The 24147-nt window shown below is 38.7% G+C and overlaps 1 protein-coding gene across 2 annotated transcripts in view; it reads right to left on the bottom strand.

Annotated features, from left to right (window-relative positions):
* The window catches only part of ascc3 (activating signal cointegrator 1 complex subunit 3), a 242832-nt gene that overhangs the window by 178041 nt on the left and 40644 nt on the right, over nucleotides 1-24147 (bottom strand). For both annotated transcript variants that reach the window (XM_084435411.1, XM_084435412.1), the window contains exons 6-8: nucleotides 19631-19832; nucleotides 12130-12265; nucleotides 10257-10382 (exon numbers count right to left, since the gene is read on the bottom strand). In XM_084435411.1, the coding sequence (XP_084291537.1) occupies nucleotides 10257-10382; nucleotides 12130-12265; nucleotides 19631-19832 (464 nt within the window). The remainder of the gene's footprint in view (nucleotides 1-10256; nucleotides 10383-12129; nucleotides 12266-19630; nucleotides 19833-24147) is intronic.

The following is a 24147-nucleotide window of genomic DNA, read 5'->3' as shown; positions in this document are numbered from 1 at the left end:
GACCACCTAGATATACATTTGTTGAGCAATCTAAAGGTGAATCAAACAGCGCATCTATGACGACTGCTTTGGATCGTTTTCACCAATAAAAGCATCGCCGTTCACTTGATGTTCACATGACTGAGCTGATGTACAGAAGCGTGTATGTTGTTTTGTTTTCAGTCATTGCGGAGGCAGTTTATTTCTTCACAGAAATTAGAAAGGTTTTAACCGTGCGAGTGCAGCGCTTGAGATTCATTAGTTAAAAGGCTTCCTAATAAATTCCCCACTTTTAATGTTTCACACAGCTATTAAAGCCACGTTGAGCGGCCGTGTCCCTGTTGCCCATTACGGCTTTCAATAAATGACAATCGTGCAGCACTTAAAAAAAAAGAAAAAAAACAGACAGGCTTCCAGGCCCGCCGCTCAAAGGACCCTAATAGCACATAAAGATGTATTAGCCGTTTCGCACCGGTGTTTTATAAAAGGGAAGCACTTTGTTTCTGAGTTGCGGAGGCTTTAGTTAATGAATAGAGGCACTTCTCCTCTCCTACTAATTCACACCGCTTATATCAATCTCTGTCGCTCGCTCCAGACGGGGGAAGAGTGATCCGTTCCAGCGCCACAAAAACAAACCCGGAAAAAAAAAAACCAGGCGATTATGATGAAACTCGTGTGAAATCAGACTTGTTCTGTGCCTGATGTTTGCTTTACCTGTGATGTATAGTTCTGTGGTCTTTTAAAGGGAAAATAAAAATACCGTCCACAAAGCCAAATTTAGGACGAAAGGCGCATCATTGATTACGCCGTGACGCTCGGTGCTTTAATTAATGGTTTCCTGAAAGGGAGGAAAACACACGGCTGGAAATGAGCCCCACGAGGGCCAGAAAATAAATCTGTGCTGTCCGTTCTTATATTCACCCTCTTACTGAGGAGAGACTGATATTCTGCTGGCTTTACTTTAACCAAAACACACAAACACAATCCCTCTGAGACTCCAGATCACGTCCTCTGCGTTAAGAGACACATGAAATGAGCGATGATCTGAGATCTAGAGCCGCGATAACAACGGAGACGGGACGTTTCTCAACCGACGCTTGGGTTTTCTCAAGCGGGCGACAGCAGGGCAAGTCAAGCGTATTTTTGTCTCCATTAGGGCAGTAGTTTGACCCCTCCTGCTTTTAAAGAGCAGTTATTATGTTTGACACCAGTGGCAGCCACTAAAAGCAGCAGCTCCAAGCCACGTCGTTCAGACACACACACACACACACACACCTGCAGGCCATTTAGTGGATTTGGAAACCAGTAGGAGGACAAACGTTAATGCCTGTATGCGGAAAAGACGCATCTGTCTGTGATGATTACAACCACTGAGAACTTAAATGGATTCCAGCTGATCTACAGTATATTCCAAACAATGTGTTTGGAAGAGAAAAGGAGGCTTGTCATTTTATTTTACTTAAAAAATCATCTACAAATATTGTGTCCTTATGATAACGGATGCTTTAGCTGTTTTTCCTAGCATATTTGTAACAAAACAGACAAGGTCATAGAGTGACTCCCAGATGAGTGCGGGAAACTGCACCCGTCACAAAAGCGCATTTTTGTTTTGGCGAATTAATTGGGAGTCCGAGGACAAACTAAAAAGAATGTGGATCATTTACGGACATTCATGTCGTGCCAAACGTACTTTCTGCTGCAGAACATGAAGGAAAATATTGTGATAAAATGCACTAACAACATTGACTTTCATTGTATGGACACAATGTATTTTACAAGATATCTTATTTAGTGTGTCACAGAATAAAGTCAGTCATGCAGGTTTGGATCAACATGCGAGAGAGTAAATGATGACAGAATTTACATTTCGACTGGGTAACTTTTTCTACCCAAACATGGGGTTGAGCCGCTCGAGGTTACGCCTGTGACATCACCGTCGGCACTGAACGGCAGCGTCTGTTTTCAGCGTAAATGCCACGAAGAAAAACACACAAAACACATCTAAACCGGGAAAGAGCTTTCCGATTGACTGAACAAATAGATGTGACTATATTTTTACAGACGGCTGAAAGTTACAGAACAGAGACGCAAATGAATGGACACAAACAACTGGATTCAGGCAGAGAAACGAGGATCTGCAGTCTTCATTTTGAGTCAATACGTGGAATTTAGGGGTAAAATCATACCCTATATATTGTACTGTTATATATTGTATCGACAACTCATCATTGAGATATTTACCATCGTATATTCTGCATAATTGGATGTTTTTAAATAAACTCTGACAAAAAACTATACAAGTTCTAAGGCTGGACGACATGACGATATATATATATATATAACACTGATTACCCGGATTTAGACCTACGAATGTTGTATTTATATAAAGCAATCAGAGGCAACTTTGCTTTATGTTTTTCCCCGGCATTGAAATCAGACACATATAAATGTCAGAAAACAGGATTCCTGCTTCATGTCAATATCAGTGGATCACTGGATCTTTGGTAAGTTGTAAGGAACACTATATCGAGTCCAACCTTTAAAGGGGTCATATAATGGTACATGCACTTTTACAAGTTGATTATACTGAAATGTGTGTTGGCAGTGCCTGTACACAACCATCATATAATGATAAAAATCCATCCAGTGTTTTTTTTTTTAATCTTCTTATATGTTTTCCCCCGTCTCAAATCAAGCCGTTCGATTTTGTGACGTCACACGCTGACGCCCCTCCCACGATTGTTGATTGACAGCAGCGTTTCAACACAGACCCGCCCTCGCTGGTGAGCGAGCTGTCAATCATAGCCGTGCGGAGCCGCGGACCGGCGCGGTCATTGTTGATACGCTGGAGCACTGTCTATGAGCAGAATGGCATCTAAGCGATTGTGGTGTTCTGTTCTCGGGTGTAATAAGGAACACAGCAGTCATGTTGATGTTCCTAAATCCGAACCGCTGAAGACGCAGTGGCTGAGTTTAGTTTTCGAAGGGAATATTCCCCACGATCAACGTCAATGCTTTCATGTTTGCGCGAATCATTTCACCAGACTGCTTTATAAAGGAGAACATTGAAAAAGGTATTAGCTTCTGTCTGAGTATGTGTTGTTTATGTGCCTAATGACTGTCATAGTCTCACAGACTGCTTATTTTTTAAACAGATCAGTAAAATGTGAGTGCTTCAGCCCTGACAGTGGTACCTAACACTGCATAGATAACGTTACGCATCACGGACAAGCCTACATTTACCGAAAAAAAGTGTTTCATGACCATTAGCTGTAACATCAATCTGTCATTGAACTAACGTATACATCAGTAAACACATAGCATTCGTATCTCACTACTCTACCCTGCCAGTACATACAAAGATAGATCAAAGTGACATTACGTTAACCAACCATTCAGAAACATCCTGTTTTCCAACTCCGGTTCAAATTGATACGTTTGCACAGTGTCCTCAGAGGCTCCCGCTGCCATTCTTCAAAATATAACGTTACCCTCAACTGTTGTCAAGGCAACACTCCACATGTGTTGTTGTGGCAAAACGCCCACAGAACAGAGGGGCGGGGTCAGCAGAGCTCATTATCATTTAAAGACACATGCACTTAAACGGCGTGCTGAAAACAGAGCTGTTTTTGACCAGGTAAAATTAGTGTTTTCTTACAATACTAATGAGAATTTTTAATTAAAGTATATTACAAACTTTTAATTTAGACCCTAAAGAATCATATTAGCTTGTACAAAAATGGCATTATATGACCCCTTTAAATTAAACTGATAATTGTTTGTTTTACCCGTGTTTTCGCAGTTTCTCATATTAAATCCAGTCACGCAGCAGCTCTTCTGCCACTCAGTCCGGCTGAGGGAGTGTGTTCCCGCGGGAAAGTGATGTCAGTGCATAGCCTCTATTTGGTCTTGTTTGGGGTTATGTTTTTCAGAGTCTCACTACAGTTAAAACTATCCACCCCTTCCCTTGCATTCTGACGTAACAACCTGGTGTGCCATTACAGAGCGCAGGCTTTTAGCATCCTCTTCAGAAGTGATTTTATTCATAAAGATACTGAATCTTATTACTATTGATGTTGAAATGAGTTTCTTTCAGCTATCAGTGGAAACGTGGGATGACGGTCTGAGTTTCGCAGTTCCCACTCCTAAATGCATGCATATACTGGCAATATTGTATGTACATGTATAAAAACGGTTTTCCACCTAAATGCTGAGTTGAGCCTGTTGGGTCATTTTTTTGGGGGTTGTCTTTTAAAAATGTTGGGTAGTTTTTGTTTCCCAGCCATTGGGTCTCAGCTGGGTCAATCTCATTCACAGTTAAAGTCACCATGCGGTGACAATCAAGCTTTTAAATGTTGTTTACATGTCTATATGCTGTTTTTAATATGCTTTAAGACAAATCATGTGTAAATTCATAAGTCGACAGCATTGCTGAGTATTTTCTCCTTAAACCTGCAGTGAACCAAAGCCAGTCTCAAAAACACGCTTTGAAATCGCTGGTGTTTCTGACGTCACAAACTACCTTGTAACCAATCAGATCAACGTGTGATCGTCAACCAGTGGATCTCTGAGTGAGTGGAGGCGGGGCTCATTTGCATAGAACTGCGTATACTAAATGAGGCAAGGGTATAGAGTTACATTCTAGCTATTAAAAAAAAATTCAAGGAAAAAAAATAACCCATTTAAATATGTCATTTTGGAGATCAAAGGTGAGTTTTTAAGGGATAAAATGATTGACTACAGGGGGACTTTTAAACAAAACACCCCTCCACATCACAACAACCCAGTGGAGGCGTTACCGTAACCCAGCTGTTGAGTTACACAGAGCGCAGGATTTTTGCAACCTCTTCAGGAGAGCATCAACAAATGAATGCATTTCTTCAGTGAAATAAAGGTTTGTACATATTTTATTTTTAGATATAATCTTTAATGTATAGTAAATTCATTTATTTTACACAACACAAAATACAGGGATGAGATGTCAGTCAGCTAAATGCTCCAGTCAGCATTTCTGCTTGATGGAAATGCTGCTTGCCTTTGCATAAAATAAACTGATTTTATTTGTTATAATACTAAATCTAATTACTTTGGATGTCAGTTGTGTTTTCTGTGGTCTGAGGTTTGCAATTTCCCCGGCCAAACATCAGCCCAGAACCAGCTCAGATTTCAGAAACAGACCAGCACAAGAACCAGTGCCGTTTTGGTGGAAAATGGATAACAGTGAATGGCTGATGACACAGTGGTTGGGCCCAGGTGCAGGACAAAACAAGATAACGATGTATGAAAAGAAAAAATAATGTCTGCACATTGAAGTTACAGCTCCATACAATACATATATTTATGAACAGCACAACGTTTTGACCAATGAGGTCTTCATCAGGCACAATTTGCAAAGTGGGATGCAACTCTTTAAGAACACAGGTGATAGCATTAATGATATAATATAATATAATATAATATAATATAATATAATATAATAGGGCAAGACTTTGAGCTGTTCATGAAGAAATTACATTATTTTCCTTTTTTTTTTTTTTTTATTAAAAGAACAACCCAACGTGCTAGGTAGGAATAACCCACGGTTGGGTTTGTCCATGTTTGACCCAGCAGTTAAGTTGCAAAACCACCCAAATTTAACCCAATTTCTCCCAACGTATCTTAAGGCCGGGACACACCAAGCCCGTGCACGAGAATAAAAGCGAAAGTGATGAATGCGAGCAAAGAAGTCAAGATGGTACAGACAGAAGCCTGTTATAATTTTACATCATCTTACCTGAGCATTCGAATGCATGAATATTTTCATAATAACATGAGCCGAATGGAATGAAGAAAGTGATAAGCTTGACTGATATTCGAATGGTAAGAAAGTGCCTAGTTCAGTTTCCCCTTTTGAATGACGAAAACAGACTATTGATCCCTGTTGATATAGACAGGTATTTACTTCCACACAGAACGTACGGGCTTTAGTGTGTACTCATTGAAAATAAAGGAGGTATCACTTAAACAGTGGTTGTGTGGTGTGTGTTCTAAACTGTTCGAGAATTTAAGTTAATCTGAAGATATTAACCTATATATGATGTACAAAATAAGATAGCAATCTTGAAACTAAAACTAGTACAATAAGGGATAAATGAACAACCTAATTTGGTGTCTTCTGTCCTATATTTAAACAGTGGCAGGGCTAAATCAACCCAAATTGGCTTGTTTTTAACCCAGTATTTTTTTAGATTGTGGATGAAATATCCCTTTAATGTTAAACCGTATAACATATTACCCACAACCACCTTCACAAACCAGCAGCTTGATGAACAACAGTGGCTGAGTCTGAAAGCGCACACACAAATGAACCTCCTGAAATTGATTTGGGACAGGCTTTGAGGCAGCAGAACAGTCTAATGATCCACAAGAGAGAATATTTAAAGTGAATATGTATTTACTACAATACCAATTTCTCTCTAAAAATGATATAAAAAGTTGAAGGTGTTGAAAAACACACATTTAAACAAACTGACCACCAACCTCAACTTTACATGGCAATTTATTTGATTCAAGAAATCAAACGCACAGGATGCGACACAATCATTGGATTGGGACGTTTCTAACTTCTTATGTTGCCTCAATTTTTTTACTTTTGAATGGAGCCAGTGTTAACTACCTCATTATGTGTGTGTTAGCCAATTATAAAAGAGGCTTTACATATAAACAGTGTTGGGGAAAGTTACTTTGAAAAGTAATGCATTACAATACTGTGTTACTCCCTTAAAAAGTAACTAATTGCGTTACTTAGTTACTTTTTTTTTGAAAAGTAATACGTTACATTACTTTTGCATTACTTTTTTTCCCACCTGGGCTGGGCTTGTTTTTTTTATAACAAAAAAGTTATATTTTTGGCCAAATGTAAAGACCCTTTCACACCCAAAGTGAAATAATAAGCCTCAGGCTGAAGGAAGTGCAGATTCACTCCTGTACAGTAGAGGGCGCCGCTCAAACAAACCTTTCAGCTGCTGCTGTTCTGGATAACGGAAGAAAAGGACGCAGGAGAAAAAAAGTTTAACACTTACTTTACCTATAAAAACAAAAAAAATCTATAGTCATATTTGCTAATGGTTTAACTGAATCATCAAACGTCAGAAGCAAGTACATTGGTCAATAAAGTGAGATTAAATGCATACAAATGTATGTTTTATTTAACATATTTAGTTATTGGAGGTTTGCATAGTAATCTGATTCTGCATTTCACTGATTTTATTCATTTTGAAGAATATTGAATCTTTTTTGGTGCAAGTGAAATGCACACATTTGGTCTAGAACTACAATAACCCTCATGTTCACACACAACGCCTCTGCACTTCGATGTCTCTCAACATGGGGACAGGAGAGCTGTCCGTCAATAAATGGGAAAACAAAGTAACTTATTTGAAAAAGTAACTCAAGATATTTTGTTGTAAATTTTAAAAGTAATGCGTTACTTTACTAGTTACTTGAAAAAGTAATCTGATTACGTAACCAAAGTTACTTGTATTGAGTTACACACAACACTGCATATAAACATCTATTAGGTTCAATAAACATTGACTCACATTATAAGAGGAAAAACTGTGTATTAAAGACTGACTGATTAATTAAAACCCATTAACAGCTGAGCCTCACATAACAATAAAGAAGACACAAAACAACTCAGCAGGCATGACTAATCAATCTATTTAAACTCAAGACTTGGCCAATCAACGAGTCACCCTTGCCGATCTCGTGAATCTGAACACACCTCGTAGCTCAAGCATGACCACACGGCTGTCATTATGATTGACACACTGATGACTGTAATTAAAGGAGACCCTCAGTAAAGTCTAAGCCACGGCCAGCATGTCCTCTAGTCCGGCGAGGAGGCTGTTGTGCACTTTCCTGTCAAAATCAAGCCCACACTATTTGCTAAAGTGAGTGTTTGTGAGCCTCTTTGCTTTGGACTCCAGTTGGTGAAGAGGTTTTCACAAGCCTATCAGGTTTGGGTGGACATTATGTCTTCAGTAGAGATGTCAAAAGCTCTGGTACTTTGGTGTCAAGTCAATGAAACAAGCATGGTTGAGTCACACTTGGTTTTGAATATGGACGTCAAGACATGCATGACATAAATGTCTGTTTGGATATGAATTCAAAATGTAACTTTAGTTAATTGGTGTTAAATTGTATATGTTTCTTTATTCAAATTAATTAGACATGCTTTTTGATGACTAAAATTGTATCATTGCAATGGGAGAAAAGAAATATGGAATCCAGAATAATTAAAACAGAAAAAACTGCATTTAAGAAAAAATGAGAAAAGACCCTTTTTGTACTGGTTCATCATTTTAACTGCAGGGTTCCTACACGTTTCAATTTCAAAATCCAAAATTCCAGACTCAAATTTCCAGACCTCATTAAACCATATTAAACATAAATGGTCTCTGTAAAATCATCTGTAAATATTTTTATTTTCTCTGTTTTTCATTGGTTTGTGATAGGATGCGTTTGCATGATGAGAAGAAACCTAAAAAGCTTTATAACCTGCATATATTCACATCTGAAACGACTACTGTAAATGTGCTTTGATGATGCATGATCACACAACAAAGGTTTGTTTATTCATCAGCTGAAAACAGCATACACTGAAATATTGATTCTTGGGATTTAAGAATTGATATTGGTTCATTAACATTAGAATAGATTAAAACCGAGACAATTAAATTTTTAACCCAGCCTGTGTGATACATTTATTTTTTAGAAATTCTTAATTTTATATTTAAAATAATATATTATACTCTATATTTTATATAAAATTTTATATTATACTCTGATTTCTTTTTCCATACAATTCCAGACCTGGAAATTACTCGAATCAAATTCCATACTCTTCCACACTTTTCCAAACATCATAGGAACCCTGTAACTGGTATATTGTCCACCAGTGCAAGGTGTTTTGCGTTGGTATCCAGCTGGCGTAATGCCAATATTTTTGTCTGATACGATCGTCTTATGCAATTTTTACTTCTAAATTCTTGTCGTGTCGTGGACAAGAAACATGTCAGACTACACGTTGCTTCATGACCAATCATCGCTTGCCATCTTTAACGACATGCGTGATGTCATCGAGAAGGCGGAACTAGTGACTGACTTCTGGAAACAAGAGCGTAAACAAACGGCTAGTGAAGGAGCGTGTTAGCCTACTGTTAATTCCAGTACTCACTGGTTTGCTGAAACACCTGCGCTATTGTTCGCCAGCCCAGCATTTATCTTTTTCCACTCTGTTGTGGAAGTCCCTCAAGGAAACATCATTAAGACTGGAGTATTGTTGCCATATCTCCACAAAGCTTTCCTACATTGCATAATTCCACCTGGCAGCACCAATACCCTTGTCTCTCTTTCGTTATGCCATGTTTGAAAGCTGTGTACGTAAGAGCTTATGTGCTCCTACTGGTCAATGTCACAGATCTGACAGAACACGTCGTGGAAGAGAAAAAAATTAAACATGCTGGTCTTTCTGTCGTGACATCATTGGTTGTCGTCCACTGTGACACACAATACACAGAATCGATTATTGCGTCCTCAACATAAACAGTATAAAACAATGGACATAGTGTGCATGACGTCAGCCGTATGTTTCTGAAGAGCATTTTTGAAGCCCAAAGTGGGCGGAGCCGGCCGTCGCCATCTTGGTCGCGCGTCACTCCCGGATAACCGTAAATGTGCAGTGAGGCGGATTAGCTGAGGTGACGTGACGCTAACAGACAGCAGACAAACGGCTAGTAGTGACATCAGCGGCAATCCACCTGTCACTCAAGTGGCCACGCCCATAATTATGCAGAACTTTAAGGCTTAATATAATTTAAACGGATGAGTTATAAAACAATTCACCCCCCTCTCAGTCGTCATGAAGGGCAAAATTAGCAATATAGACCTAAACCACTTTTTGTACCAGGCTGTAAACATATTTTTTTCTGCTGTAAAGTTGGGCATTTTAACATGCGGGTTTACAGGCTCTTTTGCAGCCTGTCTCTAGTGGCCAGTCGATGAATCGCAGTTTAAGTCACTTCCGTGTCGGATTCAAGAGAGAGACCGGAAGACCGTAAACAAAATACAAACACAACACATCACATTGCTGCATCTGACACCATTTGGAGGAGATTTTAGGCATAAAGTCATCAGTCAATATGAAGAGGAGACATGATTAGTTGTGAAGAGCTCATGGAGTGAGAACACAAGCACTGATAAATGTCAACAGCTGTAAATAAACCACCACTGACCTCGTCCAGCTCCGAGATGAACACGGGCTTCTCCTCAAAGCCGATGGGCATGGGGTCGTTGGGGGGGATCTGAACCTCCTCATACATCTTATTATTCTCTCTTCTGATGCCTTCGGGCAGCAGCATCTGCCGGCACAGCAGAGAGGACATGATTACACAAAAACACACACAATTAAACCTTCATCATGCATTAGCTCACGGCAACAGTCACAGACTAAACGTTGAGGGCTGTGGCCACCAGTGTGCTTTATTACCGCTGAAATTAACTGAACACGCAGTGCTTCACTGATACGAAATAACCATCATAACTCAAGCAGCACTTCTTTGTACATTTGAATGCAGTGGGTTGAGCTAGGCTTGCTATATTCTCTTATGGAAATCATTATAGAATTAGGAGAATAAATATCTAATTTTAGCACGCTGCATTTCCTCCAGCTCCTATAATTACAACTCATTTTCACCAAACTGAGAGCATATGCCGAACTAATGAATGTGTCATAATCAGCTGTTGATCACAGCAGACAGCATCATGCGTCATCATATCTGGCAATGCTACACATTTAGTCACATATTGTTGTTCTAAACACATCGCCAGAGCCAAAATCATGGTGAAAATCATTGTTTTGTCATTGTAAGTATTCAAATAGTGCTCATTATTATTATTATTAGAAAGCAGACGGCACAGTAAGTTTAATGTAGATACAATCCTACGATCCTTGCGGGGATTTTTAGACTAAGCTTAAGACCTCCAATACACACTCCGTTGACATCAAGGTGGGTTTACATTCAAATTCTTTCAGGTATTGAGTTTTACAACCTTTAAAGTCGCTGTACACACACTTTTCCACACAGTAGAGCAGCACGATTCTGGATAAATGTGAGAATCACGATTTTTTGGTTTCAAACCGAGATCCGGATTCTCCCACGATTCTGGACAGACAACTAAACAAAATGGCGTGTCATTTACTAGAGATTCTGACAAACTGATAATTGCGGCAGACTATTAAAAATGTTTAATGAATCTGAATGAATTTTTTAAAAAAGAAATGGGTTTGAATGAATGATTCAATGACTCACTCATAAATGCTTCATTGTTTCATTATCTCCTGGATGAATCAGCGTTGTTAAACTAATCTCTTGAATGAATGATTCAATGTCAAGTCACGTGTCGCCAACTGGTGGCGTAACAATGCAATCGATACGATCGTTATTTGAAGCGTTGTGGTACTTTCAATAAGTGATTTGCTCTATTTTGATCGCTACCGTAGACTATAAACTATAATCTTTTATCCCAGTTCTTCTGTCATAATATGAATATTTTTAACACAGAAATAATGATACTGTGTGGTTGAAAAGATTGTGAAGCCGTTTCATACCGCTCTCTCTGGATCAGCAGCAGCGCCAACTCAGATCTGAATAATGATTTTAAACAGATTTAATTAATAGACATAGCCGAATCATTGTCATTTAGGAATGAGATCTCGTGGAAGTTTTGAATCGAGATGGCAATCTTTTAGCGATTAATCGTGCAGCTCTACCACACAGTGAGCAACACCACATGTGCACTAGAAAGCACTGGCCCTAAACCACCTGTTCCCCCACCCCCACCCGCAGGAAAAACACGAGGCCCACATGAATTCATTTCAATCGCTGGAAGAAGGCCTGCAGCAGGAATTTTAATTAAGACATCATAAAAACTGGATTAAAAACAAAGGCTGTGGGTAATCTAGTGTGTGATAATATGATATAATTGAACAGATTGGCATGATGCAGAGTAAACAAAGCACTGGGGAGAGATTTGGTATTTAAGAGTGGAGATTTATTTCTCCTCTGTGTCCTTACACAAGAGTCAGATTAGCGGTGTGCTTTTTACCTTGGATCCTCCGACGAATGCAGAGGTCTTGATGGCTTCAGTGTAAGAATCATAAACGTGAGGGTAGCGGATGCGCTCGTAGTCTCGGTGCCGTCCTAACACCGGGGAACGGCGTGCCGTCAGCAAGGCCTGCTCCCTACACACAAATACAGAGATGCACATCAACAGACAATCGAGACTCATCAAACGCAGAGCAGCATTTAGTCTCACCCAAACACAGGGAAATATGAGAGCAGATGTTTTTGATAATATAACTAATAGCAAGTTCTGAGCCATTTAAAATTGTCATCTATCATTGAAATATCTGCAATAAATCATATTAAACCATTTTAAAAAGACTTTTATAGACATGTTAAACATTTACATAAAGCTAAGATGGCATGCTTACGGCTCATGGGACACTTTGTACATGCTGGAGGCAAAATGGAGAAAGCTTTCTCAAAATCGCAAGCTCCAATGTGATTGGTTGACTTTAGGGAGTCAGGGTGCACTTGGGATTATAATAATATTGTATAATATATATATATAAGTAAAACAGTAATTTGGAGTAAATAAATAAATTTACTGAGTTACTTTATTTCATGCTTATTTATGCATTTATTTCTAGATACTAATAACTCAGTTACTAATAACTAAAATAAATATTTAGACATGTTGGTAACAGAGCAGACCTGATATAAAATAGTTTTTCTTTTTTTTATAATGCAGCTCAAACAATATTTTGTTTGACCTCCAAACAGTTTCGACCTTTCGACCAACATTTGTTTAATGTTAAGCACCTCCTTTCACTGACACTTTGCAACAACAAAAAAGGGAGTTTCAAGCTGTATTTTACACCCTCGTTTGGGCCAATGATTCTCATCAGCATAGTACAACTCTGTTCGCGCAAGTTACACATGCGCGTTGACTTTTTTGTTTGCATTAACTAGTTGTTCCATAAGGTGGCAACACTGGTCCAGGCCTTTGTTTCATGGTTACATAGTACAAATTCATAAGGTCTGGAGAGAAATAGTGATAAATGAAGAGAAATAAACTTTGGGTTTAAGGACAAATGTCCCAACAGAACCTGATCTGTGTATTCAGCTCTGCTATCAGATTCACACAAGCGTTCAGGTCATGAAGCGCGTCACAGATTGGACGTTCACAGACACCCAGAAGCTTTTCTTGAGCTCTCAGGATTATATTTCAGAGTTTAAAATGACACAACCGACATTGCCTGGCTCAAGTGCTCTGCTGTAAGACAATCGTTAAGACCATCGTTAGTGTCCTTACACTGTTTGAGAGAGACACCTTTATCTCCTAATACACGAAAGACAATCCCTTCAGCATACACACTGATACGACTCGACTGAAGCCTCATTCAAGCTCTTTGTACTAATTTATATACAATAATGATTAAAAAAAATTAAAGTGCCCCTGTAGTCAATCATTTTATCCCTTAAATTACAAAATTACATATGTAAACGTATTTTCCTTGAAAAAAATTATTCATGCCTTAATTAAAATAGCTTGAATGTAACTCTACACCCTTGCCTCATTTAGTATACGCAGTTCTATGCAAATGAGCCCCGCCTCTACTCACTCACTCAGCTCAGAGATCCACTCGTTGACGATCACTCGTTGACCTGATTGGTTACAAGGTAGTTTGTGACGTCAGAAACACCAGCGATTTCAACACCGTGTTTTTGAGACTGTCTTTTGTTCACTGCAGTGTAACGACTGAGACAAGTCAGACACAAGTATTTGTTATAGTTTAACAAATGATATTTAGAACTCACTCTGGGATCTGTGGCCCATCCTCCCAAACAGGGCAAGAAGGTCTTAGTTACCATGACCACGATGACATAAGCTGGTTTTATGACTCTTAGCCATGTGAACGGGGCCTCTGCCACAAGACCTACAGATATTAGAACAGACTCTCCTGCATTCATTTATCGATGAACCGATTAACATGAAATTAACATGCATCCCAGAACTTTTTGTGAATGATTTACTGTCTTGAGTTGTGTCTTTTAATACTATTATCTTCTGATACTATTATCTCTTTGATACTATGTATTTTATTATAGAACCAACGGTCAATGTAACCTCACCTATACCATGTTTGGTCTCTATAAATTGGTACTTTGAAGATTGAAATGATTGTGTATATGATATGCCGATAGCTGCGCAACATATTAGTATTACAAGAAACTTTCTCAGTTTCGTCATCAGAAACCAATCCAGCTGCCATTGCAAATGAGCACGCTTAGAACAAAGACTCATAAATCAACCACAGAGGAATCTTCCCGCTTGGAAATTCCACCCTTCTCATTGGTCAAGCAAACCCGGAGAGGTGGGGCCTTTCTCAGGCTTTATTAGAGACAAATCCACAGTGACCCTCTCTCTTCTTTTCTGGTCTCAACTGCTGCTTCTTCAGGTTGATCCTGTGGGGACTCCCCCCATGGGAGCAGCAGGCCATGACCACCACCTGCTATCTTGACTGTCTTTTCTTCAATCCAGCCAAGAAGAAAACTGTAACCTTACCATCACTCTTGCAACGATCAACTCTTGGCTTCTCGGTACGTTCAGGATGCCGTGCTGTCCAGCGTGGCCTCAGCAGGCCCCCGGGCTGCAGGCTTCGACTCACAACAGCCATGTGCTCACTCAGGAGAGAGAGGACTCTCTCACCCACAACAGCATCAAGGACAACCTCAGGAGTTCAATGTCTTCATTCAATGCGGACGAAGTCCATCGCAACTCCCACCACTTGCTCTGCATGTGTAGGCCACAATCTGCACTCCAGCCATGAGAACAGCGTCGAAATAACCATGCAAGTTCATCATATCTTCTCCATCCAGCAGAGAAGAAAACGATTGCACCTTGTACAGTGACATTTGACACACACGGACCCATCAACAAACTCAATTTTCAACCACTTCAAGAACTGTGTCCACTGCACAGACCATGCAAGTATCAATTTAATGAGGTACTCTGAAAATGATAAGCTGATGGTTCTTTTCATAGTTAAATAGATCTTTTCCATAGTTCCATTTCCTGTTTCCGGTTCCATATCACTCACCATTTTACCTATGCATACATGTATGTATGTTTGTTTAGTTTAGTTATGTTTGTGATTTAGTTAATAAAACTTGTGCACAATATGTATTTGGTTCTGATTCTCTGCTTGCAACAAAGTCCATTTTACGATCTTGATCTTGTTACATGCTCTAAGCGCTAAGCACATGCTAAGAAATAATAATTTTTCGGTGGCCATGAAAGATACGCTTTACGAAAGATACGATAACTTGTTACAGCAGTTTTAAGGAGAAAATACTCAGCAATGATGTCGACTTAAGAATTTACACATGGTTTGTCTTAAAGCATATTAAAAACACCACATAGACATATAAACAACACTAAAAGCTTGATTTCAACCACAGGGGGACTTTAAGCATATTAGATGCTTCACAACAATATTTGGTTTCATGCAAATATGTTTAATATCTTTTGCTTTAGTCTGTCAAAAAGAAATGTCAATTTCAAGTTTCCAAGCATTCCCTTTGTAAACATTTTAATAATCCAGTGAGATTTTTGCATTAACAAGAGAATCCTTCAACAGAAAGTATGACAGATCTTATCCCACCATCAGCGAGAGGAGGCATGAAGAGACGGAGGCAACAGGGATAAATCAACATAAAAAAATCCATAGAAAAACTGCACTTGACTCCTCCAAAATGCTTGAAATGAACCTTGATAAATAAAACCTATCAGAGGGTTTATACCTACTCAGGGACGCTTGCAGTTTTCGTCTTTTTTAGGACTCGCAGAGACTTTTAACCGCACACATACAGACAAGGCTAGATTATTGTAATGCTATTATGTAGGGATGCAACAATACAGTTAGCCCACGGTTCAATACATACCTCGGTTTTCGGTTCGGTTTGGTTCTGATGGCTTGACACATAAGAGTGTTTTTTTTTTTGTTATTCTATGTTTAGGCAATAGGAACAGTAAGAGGTTAAGGAGAAAAAAATAAAAAACGATTTATTGCAATACTCCTTTATTTTACTTAAAAGCTAAGAAAAGTCCACTAGTTCCTAGTGTATTGTATAATATAAAATTAACACTGACATCTCACAGCTGCTGGTAGCCCATGTACATTATGTGTGCTTTAGCCAATTCGTACACAATACCGTTGCATGTCTTTTCATAGAGGTCGGGAATTATCTCGGTGCTGATTAAAAGTGTGAGCCGGTAGTCTGTAACGCAGATCGAGTGCTTTTATAAGATGACAAAAGCCCGCATCTCCAATCACCGAAACCGGCTGCAAATCTTTGGCAATGAACTGCCTTTGTTATGTTTATGTGTCTCTCGGAACCAGTTGGGTATGTGTGCTGGAAGGATTCAGGGACTGTTGTTTTTTGGAGGACTTTATTACCTGCTCTGCTTATCCTGCCTTCAGACAGTGATATTGTTGGGTGATGGCGCCGCAGATGTGCAGTCATGTTGGAAGTGTTTCCGTTTGAGTAGGCTACACGTGTAAAACAATGCTTGCACACAGTCATTTTTTTGTTTACCGTTTTTTCTTCCTCGGCATTATACTCAACGGCAAAACCGAAATGTCCCCACACCACGGATTTGAAAGACGCCGGCGCTTCCTCGTACTGTAGCCTCGCTTCACCGCCGCTCGCCATGTTAAAGTGTGGAATGATGGTTAAGCGCCCCCTAACTTTAGAGCATAGTGATTGAATATTTACTCGCAGGGAGGAGTTTCCTCATCTCAGCTCGTAGACTTACAGGCACACACAAACAGTCAATTCGGAGAGAAATAAAACGCACATCAATTATTAAATTATTTTAACGTAAAACCGAAAAAAAAAAACGCAATTCACAAGCACGTATTGATCCGTGGATGTCGTACCGAACGGTTCAATATTATATTGAGAATTGTGGCATGCCTACTATTATGGGTGGTTGCCCTGCACGCTTAATAAACAAACTACAGCTGGTCCAAAACGCAGCAGCTCGAGTTCTTACCAGAACCAGGAAGTATGACCATATTAGCCCTGTTCTGTCAACACTGCATTGGCTCCCTATTAAACATCGTATACATTTTAAAATATTGCTGATTACTTACAAAGCACTAAATGGTTTAGCTCCGCAGTACTTGAGCGAGCTCTTAACGCATTATAGTCCTTCACGTCTATTGCGATCTCAAAATTCCGGCCAGTTAATAATACCTAGAATATCAAAATCGACTGCTGGCGGTAGATCCTTCTCCTATTTAGCACCAAAACTTTGGAACAGTCTTCCTAACATTGTCCGGGAAGCAGACAAACTCTGTCAGCTCAAATCTAGACTAAAAACACATCTCTTTTACCTAGCATTCATATAGAACATTATATATTTCTATTATTCAAATCAGTTAAATGATTATTAGGCTGCATAGATTAGGTCAGCCGGAACCGGGAACACTTCCCATAACACCCGATGTACTCGTTACCGAGGTTTACTGAAGTCAGCCGGATCCGGTCCGTATCCAGATCAGATGGTGGACCTGCGCCTGGACACGTCCACAACGCATCACTGAAGTGCCAGCCTCATCGACACGACAGCCATCGGCACTGATCCTCAACAAACTCGTCTCCATACCAGTGTGATGACTCTGACTTCCAACCAGATGGAATTGGATAAATATTCAGAATGTTCTGATCCAATCTGACGTCTGACCTGTAATGCTGCCTGGATCATAATCATACACTGTTCGCTCGTTGGCCAGAGGAGAACTGAGCGACTGAGCCTGGGTTCTCACAAGGTTTTTTCTCCATTCTGTCACTGATGGAGTTTTGGTTCCTTGCCACTGTCGCCTTGGCTTTTGGCTTGCTTAGTTGGGGACATTTAATATTCAACAATATTATTGATCTGCCTTACTTAAGGTGGAAGATGATGCAATTTTCTTCTAGAAACAAACTTTGTTGTATTATTTTCATGGTATCACTGTGAAGCTGCTTTGATACAATCTGTATTGTAAAAAGTGCTATATAAATAAAGGTGACTTACTCCTAAATACATTTTTCAGGTGTATTTTTAATGAGTGAATGTGATGTGAAGTGTCGAGTTCTGATATTAAATTTTTAGTAAATTTTTATTCACCCTTTAAAAGATTTGAAGTCGTATCCTCAGCTTATGTCAACTTCGCTACAGTCATAACTATAAATCACTAAAGTAAAATACCATTCCATTACAAAGAGGAACATAATTAGCATTATTATAATGAAACCATCATCCTTTCAGGTATTCGGGTAAAGTAAAAGCCTCCTGTATGTGTGTGTGGGTGTGGGTGTGTGTGTGTGTGTAATCATGTATGTGTTTTTGTTATGTTTTCAGTAGAAAACTATTTTAAAATGTCAAACCTGTTAACATGATTATGTTTCCAAATAAAATGATAATTATCGAGTGGATATTTGTGGGAATATCAGCATTAAATTGTAATATCAAAAGATTTGAGCATGCAGAACTGTTACCTTTCTGAGGGCATAATTATAACCACATATACTAATAATTATAAAATATAGATTGACACTCAAAGCTCTTCTTAGTCCAATAAAATGCTTAAAATGCTACAAAAGAGACATCTGTGTGGTGCGCTTAGCAGTCTCGCTATGACACATGAGCGTTTCTCATCAATCCCATTGAAAGAGAGTTATTTTTGTTTGGTTGTTGTCTTGCAGTGGGATGATTGAAAGGCTGAGGAGACGTGTGAGGTATTAACACCTCATCTCTAATCTCTCTCCTCATGCTCTGCCTCATTTGGACGGCAGCATTTTTAATTAAACAGATCATTGCTCTTTTCCATCCTGTGAAATTAAACATTAAGAGAAAATCCCTTCTGCAAAAGCTCCAGATAGCAGTTTTATCAAGCTCTCTCGCTCTCTCTCTCTGCTTTTCAATAGGACACACTCTGATATGTAAAGAGGTGCTTGTTCCCATAATGAAAGAGAGAGAGAGAGAGATAGAGGGAGAGAGAGAGAGATAGAGAGAGAGAGGGAGGGAGAGAGAGATAGATAGAGAGAGAGAGGGAGGGAGAGAGAGAGAGAGGGAGGGAGGGAGAGAGAGATAGATAGAGAGAGAGGGAGAGAGAGAGAGAGAGTGAGAGAGAGGCGTGTGTTTCCCTACTGTCCAAAATGTGACCCTCAGTAATGTGTGTGTGTGTGTGTGTGTGTGTGTGTGTGTGTGTGTGTGTGTGTGTGTTTTAAAACACTGGTTTCCAATGTTCACACATGTTCTAATTTGTTACACTGTTTATTTAAATTTAAGTTGCATTATTTTCTTCTATTATTTAGATTTTTTATTACTTTTTGTTATTATTTTTCTATCTTCTATTATTTAGATTTTTAGATTTTTTATTACTTTTTATTATTATTTTTCTATGTATTCCAAGCTTTGGCAATATTGCATTATTTACAATCATGCCAATAAAGCCATTTTGAATTTGAATTTGAGTTAGAGAGGCGCTCACCTCTGCAATCTCAGCTCCACGGGGTCAAAATGGAAAGCGCTTTCACAGGATTCCCCTTCATCCCCTCGTTTCTCTCGTTTCCTCTCCTTCTTCTCCTCTTTCCTGTAAATCTTCATCATCTGCTTCTCCTGCTCGGACTGGATGGTCACCTGGCAGCCGTATGTGGGCTTGCTGGATTCATCTCTCGCCACTTTATGCTTTCCTAAACAATTACAGGACAAAAAAAAAAAACGTATAATAATAATATATATAGAATAAAATATGCAGTGATACAGTATAAAAAATAAATATACAGACTATTGCATCACTGCTGTCTTGATATTTGAAGGCTTATTACATATTCAGGTTTTATACACAACATTTATAAAGGTAATTGTCACTATAGTAATAGCAACTTTATTTATATAGCACAGTTAACACAACACAAGTTGACCGATGTGCTTTACAACGTCACACAATAAAACACTAATTTCAGAACTAACACTCCCACTAATTAAAAGAGTAAATTAGCACTGTTGCAGCAATAGCTTATGATCTACTGTTGATGAATTATGACAATGTGTACTTTATGGTGTTAATATTGTAATATGTTTCAGATGGTCATGAGCATATTTGATCTCCCTCATCTGTATGAATGAGCAGCTGGAAGTAAAGACATTTCAAAATAAGAGTCCCCCGTGTACTTGCTGAGAATTAAAGGTCCCGCATTTTGCAGAAAATATTTTCTTTTTCTGGATGTTATTGGTATTTAATTCATTTTTATAAAATATAAAACATTTCATAATATTAAATACATACATTTTTAATCAGAAATATTTAAAAACCTAGTGTACTTATTTGTATTCGAACAAATAAAAGTTTGCTTGTAAATGTCTCCTCATATCCCTTTAGACAATACCAGCTTTATGTTCATATTTGCTAAACCAACAACAAGAAGTTAGAGAAATAGAGCTGGCGACAGGCCAAAAAAAATCACTATTAATTAATTTACCTAATGATTATTGGTGGATTTTCACTGGAAAAACAATAATAAAAACAAAATTAGGAAATTTTTGAGTATGAACAAATGACTTGCGTTGGAAAGACACAGACTTTAGTGGCATATTGCTGAATTTTTTTAATTCTCCTTTAAATGTGGCTTGTCAAATCAGAAAGTAGAGCCAGAACAATTTATTTTATCAAGTAAAATAAAAAAAAAAAAAAAAAAAATAGGTTAATTCTGCTCAAGAGAGATTCAAAATGATGAAATTAAATCACAATTATTTTATTCTATTGACAGCCATAGGTTTATGTTTCTCTTCAGGTATATTTATCTAAAAGTATTATCTAATAGTTGGCAGAAAACCATATAGTGTGAACTTAATATAAAGTAAATATTTTCCGATACTATTTTTTGCCGTATAAATGGCACTTATACTGTATATATATATCTATATACACACACACACACGACGACTTTTTGGCATCAAAAAGTTTGAAATGCTTAATTAAAAGTGAAAGATGTGTGATAAAAGCGTGTCTCAGCCAGCCGTGACTGCACAAATAATTAAGTCATCCAGTCTGACAGAAAATGACTAGACAAAATGAAACTAAAAGTCGACTCTTAAATCATTAACTTGCAGTGGTATTTGGAAGTTGGTCTCTAGTTGCTGATGAGAGCAGCTCAGCATCTAAAGGTGTTTCGGCCCATTCATCTATACAAAACTATTTGAGCTCGTGTCTTGTAGGACTAAGTGCCGCCAGCGTAGTAAAGGCTAGGGTTTAATATTAACCCTATCAGAGGGTTATAGTGCTATCAGACTGCCTCTGTCTGCAGGACAACAGCTCAATAAAAAGCCCGATAGCTCTTGAAAGCAGATGAGATGGGATGATTGCATCGGGGCACGGGCTGATTGTCTGAATGATCTCTTCTTTATCTCTTCTAAAGGCTCGCCCACAGCAAACCCTTCTGCTCCCCCTATTCATCTGTCTTTCTCCACACGTCCTTCAGTCCAACCTGAACACTACACTAAACCATCGCTCAAAGATGGACGCTTCACCCAAAAAATGAAACATTCCACCACCACTTACACAGCTTTTCAGTGGAGGTGTTCGGGAGAATGTATGAGCTGTAGAAATAAAAGCAGAGAGTTTGACTGGGAGGAGCAATTATGCTTTTTTAAATTATGCTTTCTTTATTGTCTAATGAATTCTCTATATCAGTGTCAGTGTTTCTGAACTCCCTGAAACGCCTCCATTGAAGTCTCGAGTTTCTTCCGGGAACGAACACGTCACAATATTCCTCATTTAAATAATTCATACGCAGAATAAAGGGGCGGGGCCTGGTTGAGTTAGTTAGTAGTGTGTTAAACTGGCGGTTATGGAAAGGGGCGGGACATTTCCCAAACACACTCGAAGCGCTCGACCAATCACAACACACTGATCCAGCCGACCAATCAGAGCACAGTGTGCTTTTCAGAAGGAGGGGCTTCATAGAGACAGGAACTAAACAGAGCGTTTCTGACAGACTGGGAAGAGAGGAGATTAAACAATGGAGAATATGGGGAAAATAACGTGTTTTGAACATTGTTCTTCATGTTTCTGTAGTAGACCCTAAAAACATAATCAGGACTTTGTAAAAGGGTACAATATCACAAGCAGACAACTCTATATTATACTATACTGCGCAAGACAGCTTTGTTGATTGATATGTATTTATTTATTTTTGAGTCATGATGTGGAACATCTGGTGAAGCAGATGTCTTTGCACTGATGCCAGACTTATTTACTTCTTATGAATAATCTTAAAAAAAGAATCAAAATTTGACGAAATACCTTTGTTTGAAACGAGTTCACTGCATTAAACAACAAAAAAGGCATTACTACCTAGGTTAATGTGATATATTAAACATTTTTACATCAAATAAACATGATTTAAAGCAGCACTCAGTAGTTTCGGGATTTCTTCGCTGTATTCTCGCTTTTTGCTCGCAGGTTTCTCTCTAGAGCTCCCCCCACAGCTTCGGAATAGATATTTGACAACACTGTTGTCAAAACTCGTTGGCGATTCTCAGACACCAGAGGCTAGTAGATCAACGACATCAAAGCAGATGGGATATTCTTTAAAACGTCTTCTTCATTCGGGTTCGAACAGCGTGAGGGAGCGCAATAATGACGGCATTTTAGCAGATTTCTTTTGGCCGTAAAGCAATTGTTTACATCGCGAGACCTGATATCACGCGAGACTTCCTGACACGGCGGCCGGCGGCTCAAACTTGCAAGTGCGGATTTTCCGCTCACGGGCACCAGGGGGGTGCGAAACGACCACCATTCAACCCGAAATAAGTAATATAACCATTCCAATGACTCCGAAGCTGTTCAGTTAAGGTAAAAAAGTTACTTAGTTCACCTTTAAAGGGGTCATGAAACATGACAAGTCATTTTATACTTTCTCGAGGTTAGTTTATAAAGTTTTTTGGGGGGGGTTTTGCACCAAAAACGGTCCAATATTTGTAAAAATATATATATATATAAAAAAAATCACTTTCCATCCTCCTTTTCTGCGGAAAACACACAATTTGAGGGGCTTTAAAAAACAGGGCATTTGAGAAGGGTAATGGATTGAATTATTAGGGAAATTAATTATGAATATTTTAAACTAGGGCTGGAACGACACAGTCTGCGTTTCCATAAATTAGTCGATTTGAGTGGAATGCCTCGATTGGTCGCACTGTTTATGGTCATCATCCCCAACGATGGCGGCTCGACTCTGGGCATGCCGAAAACCAGACGTTATTGAGCCTGATATAATAAGTGTAGGAATTTGTTTAAACATAGACCACATAAAAGGGTGCCCTGAACACAGAAGCAGCAGCACAGCTTCTATGAAGGAGCATCTGAAAAGCATCTCAGGGCTCTCTCAAAACTACGACACGGCAGCGCCAGTATTTGGACTATTATGCTGATCTTTTACACAGTCCCATAATGCGCTTGTCAGGCTCAAATGTGATTTCTGCAACCAGTTACAAAGCATTTAACGCTGTTGTTGGTTATTTAAAATATCTAATGGATGAACTAAGCCCATCGAAACACTCATTTATTTATGTATGCGCTGTCAATCGTTGTAAAACTTCACCGTTTTATGGACACCGCCATGTTTGATACTGATTTAGTTAGTTAGTTAGCTACTTTAATCTCCTGAATGAACAAAACATCTTAGGATTCACACTTGTAAGCAACTGCTGTTGAAAATCCCAAAAAGTGACCTGTGAACGCAGCCTTATTACACACATTTCCTAATTAGGCCTAGACTGCATAAACCTTATCTTTTGTGATAAACAATATCATTAGTTCACAAGTTCATAGTTGGTTAATTTACCAAGAAATAATAACTAATGTAACTAATCTATGGATTAATTGACTGTTTAGAAAATAAACAATCGATTAACCGGGAAAAAAAAGAACCATTTGATTAATCGAAACAATAATCGATTGAAAAAATAATCACTAGCCCTATTTTAAACAGGAGAGTTAGTTTT

This window comes from Rutilus rutilus (assembly GCF_951802725.1).
Source record: "Rutilus rutilus genome assembly, chromosome: 17".
Classification (NCBI taxonomy): Eukaryota; Metazoa; Chordata; class Actinopteri; order Cypriniformes; family Leuciscidae; genus Rutilus; species Rutilus rutilus.
Note: the sequence above shows the minus strand (reverse complement) of the source record. Positions and strands in the feature narration are given on the sequence as shown.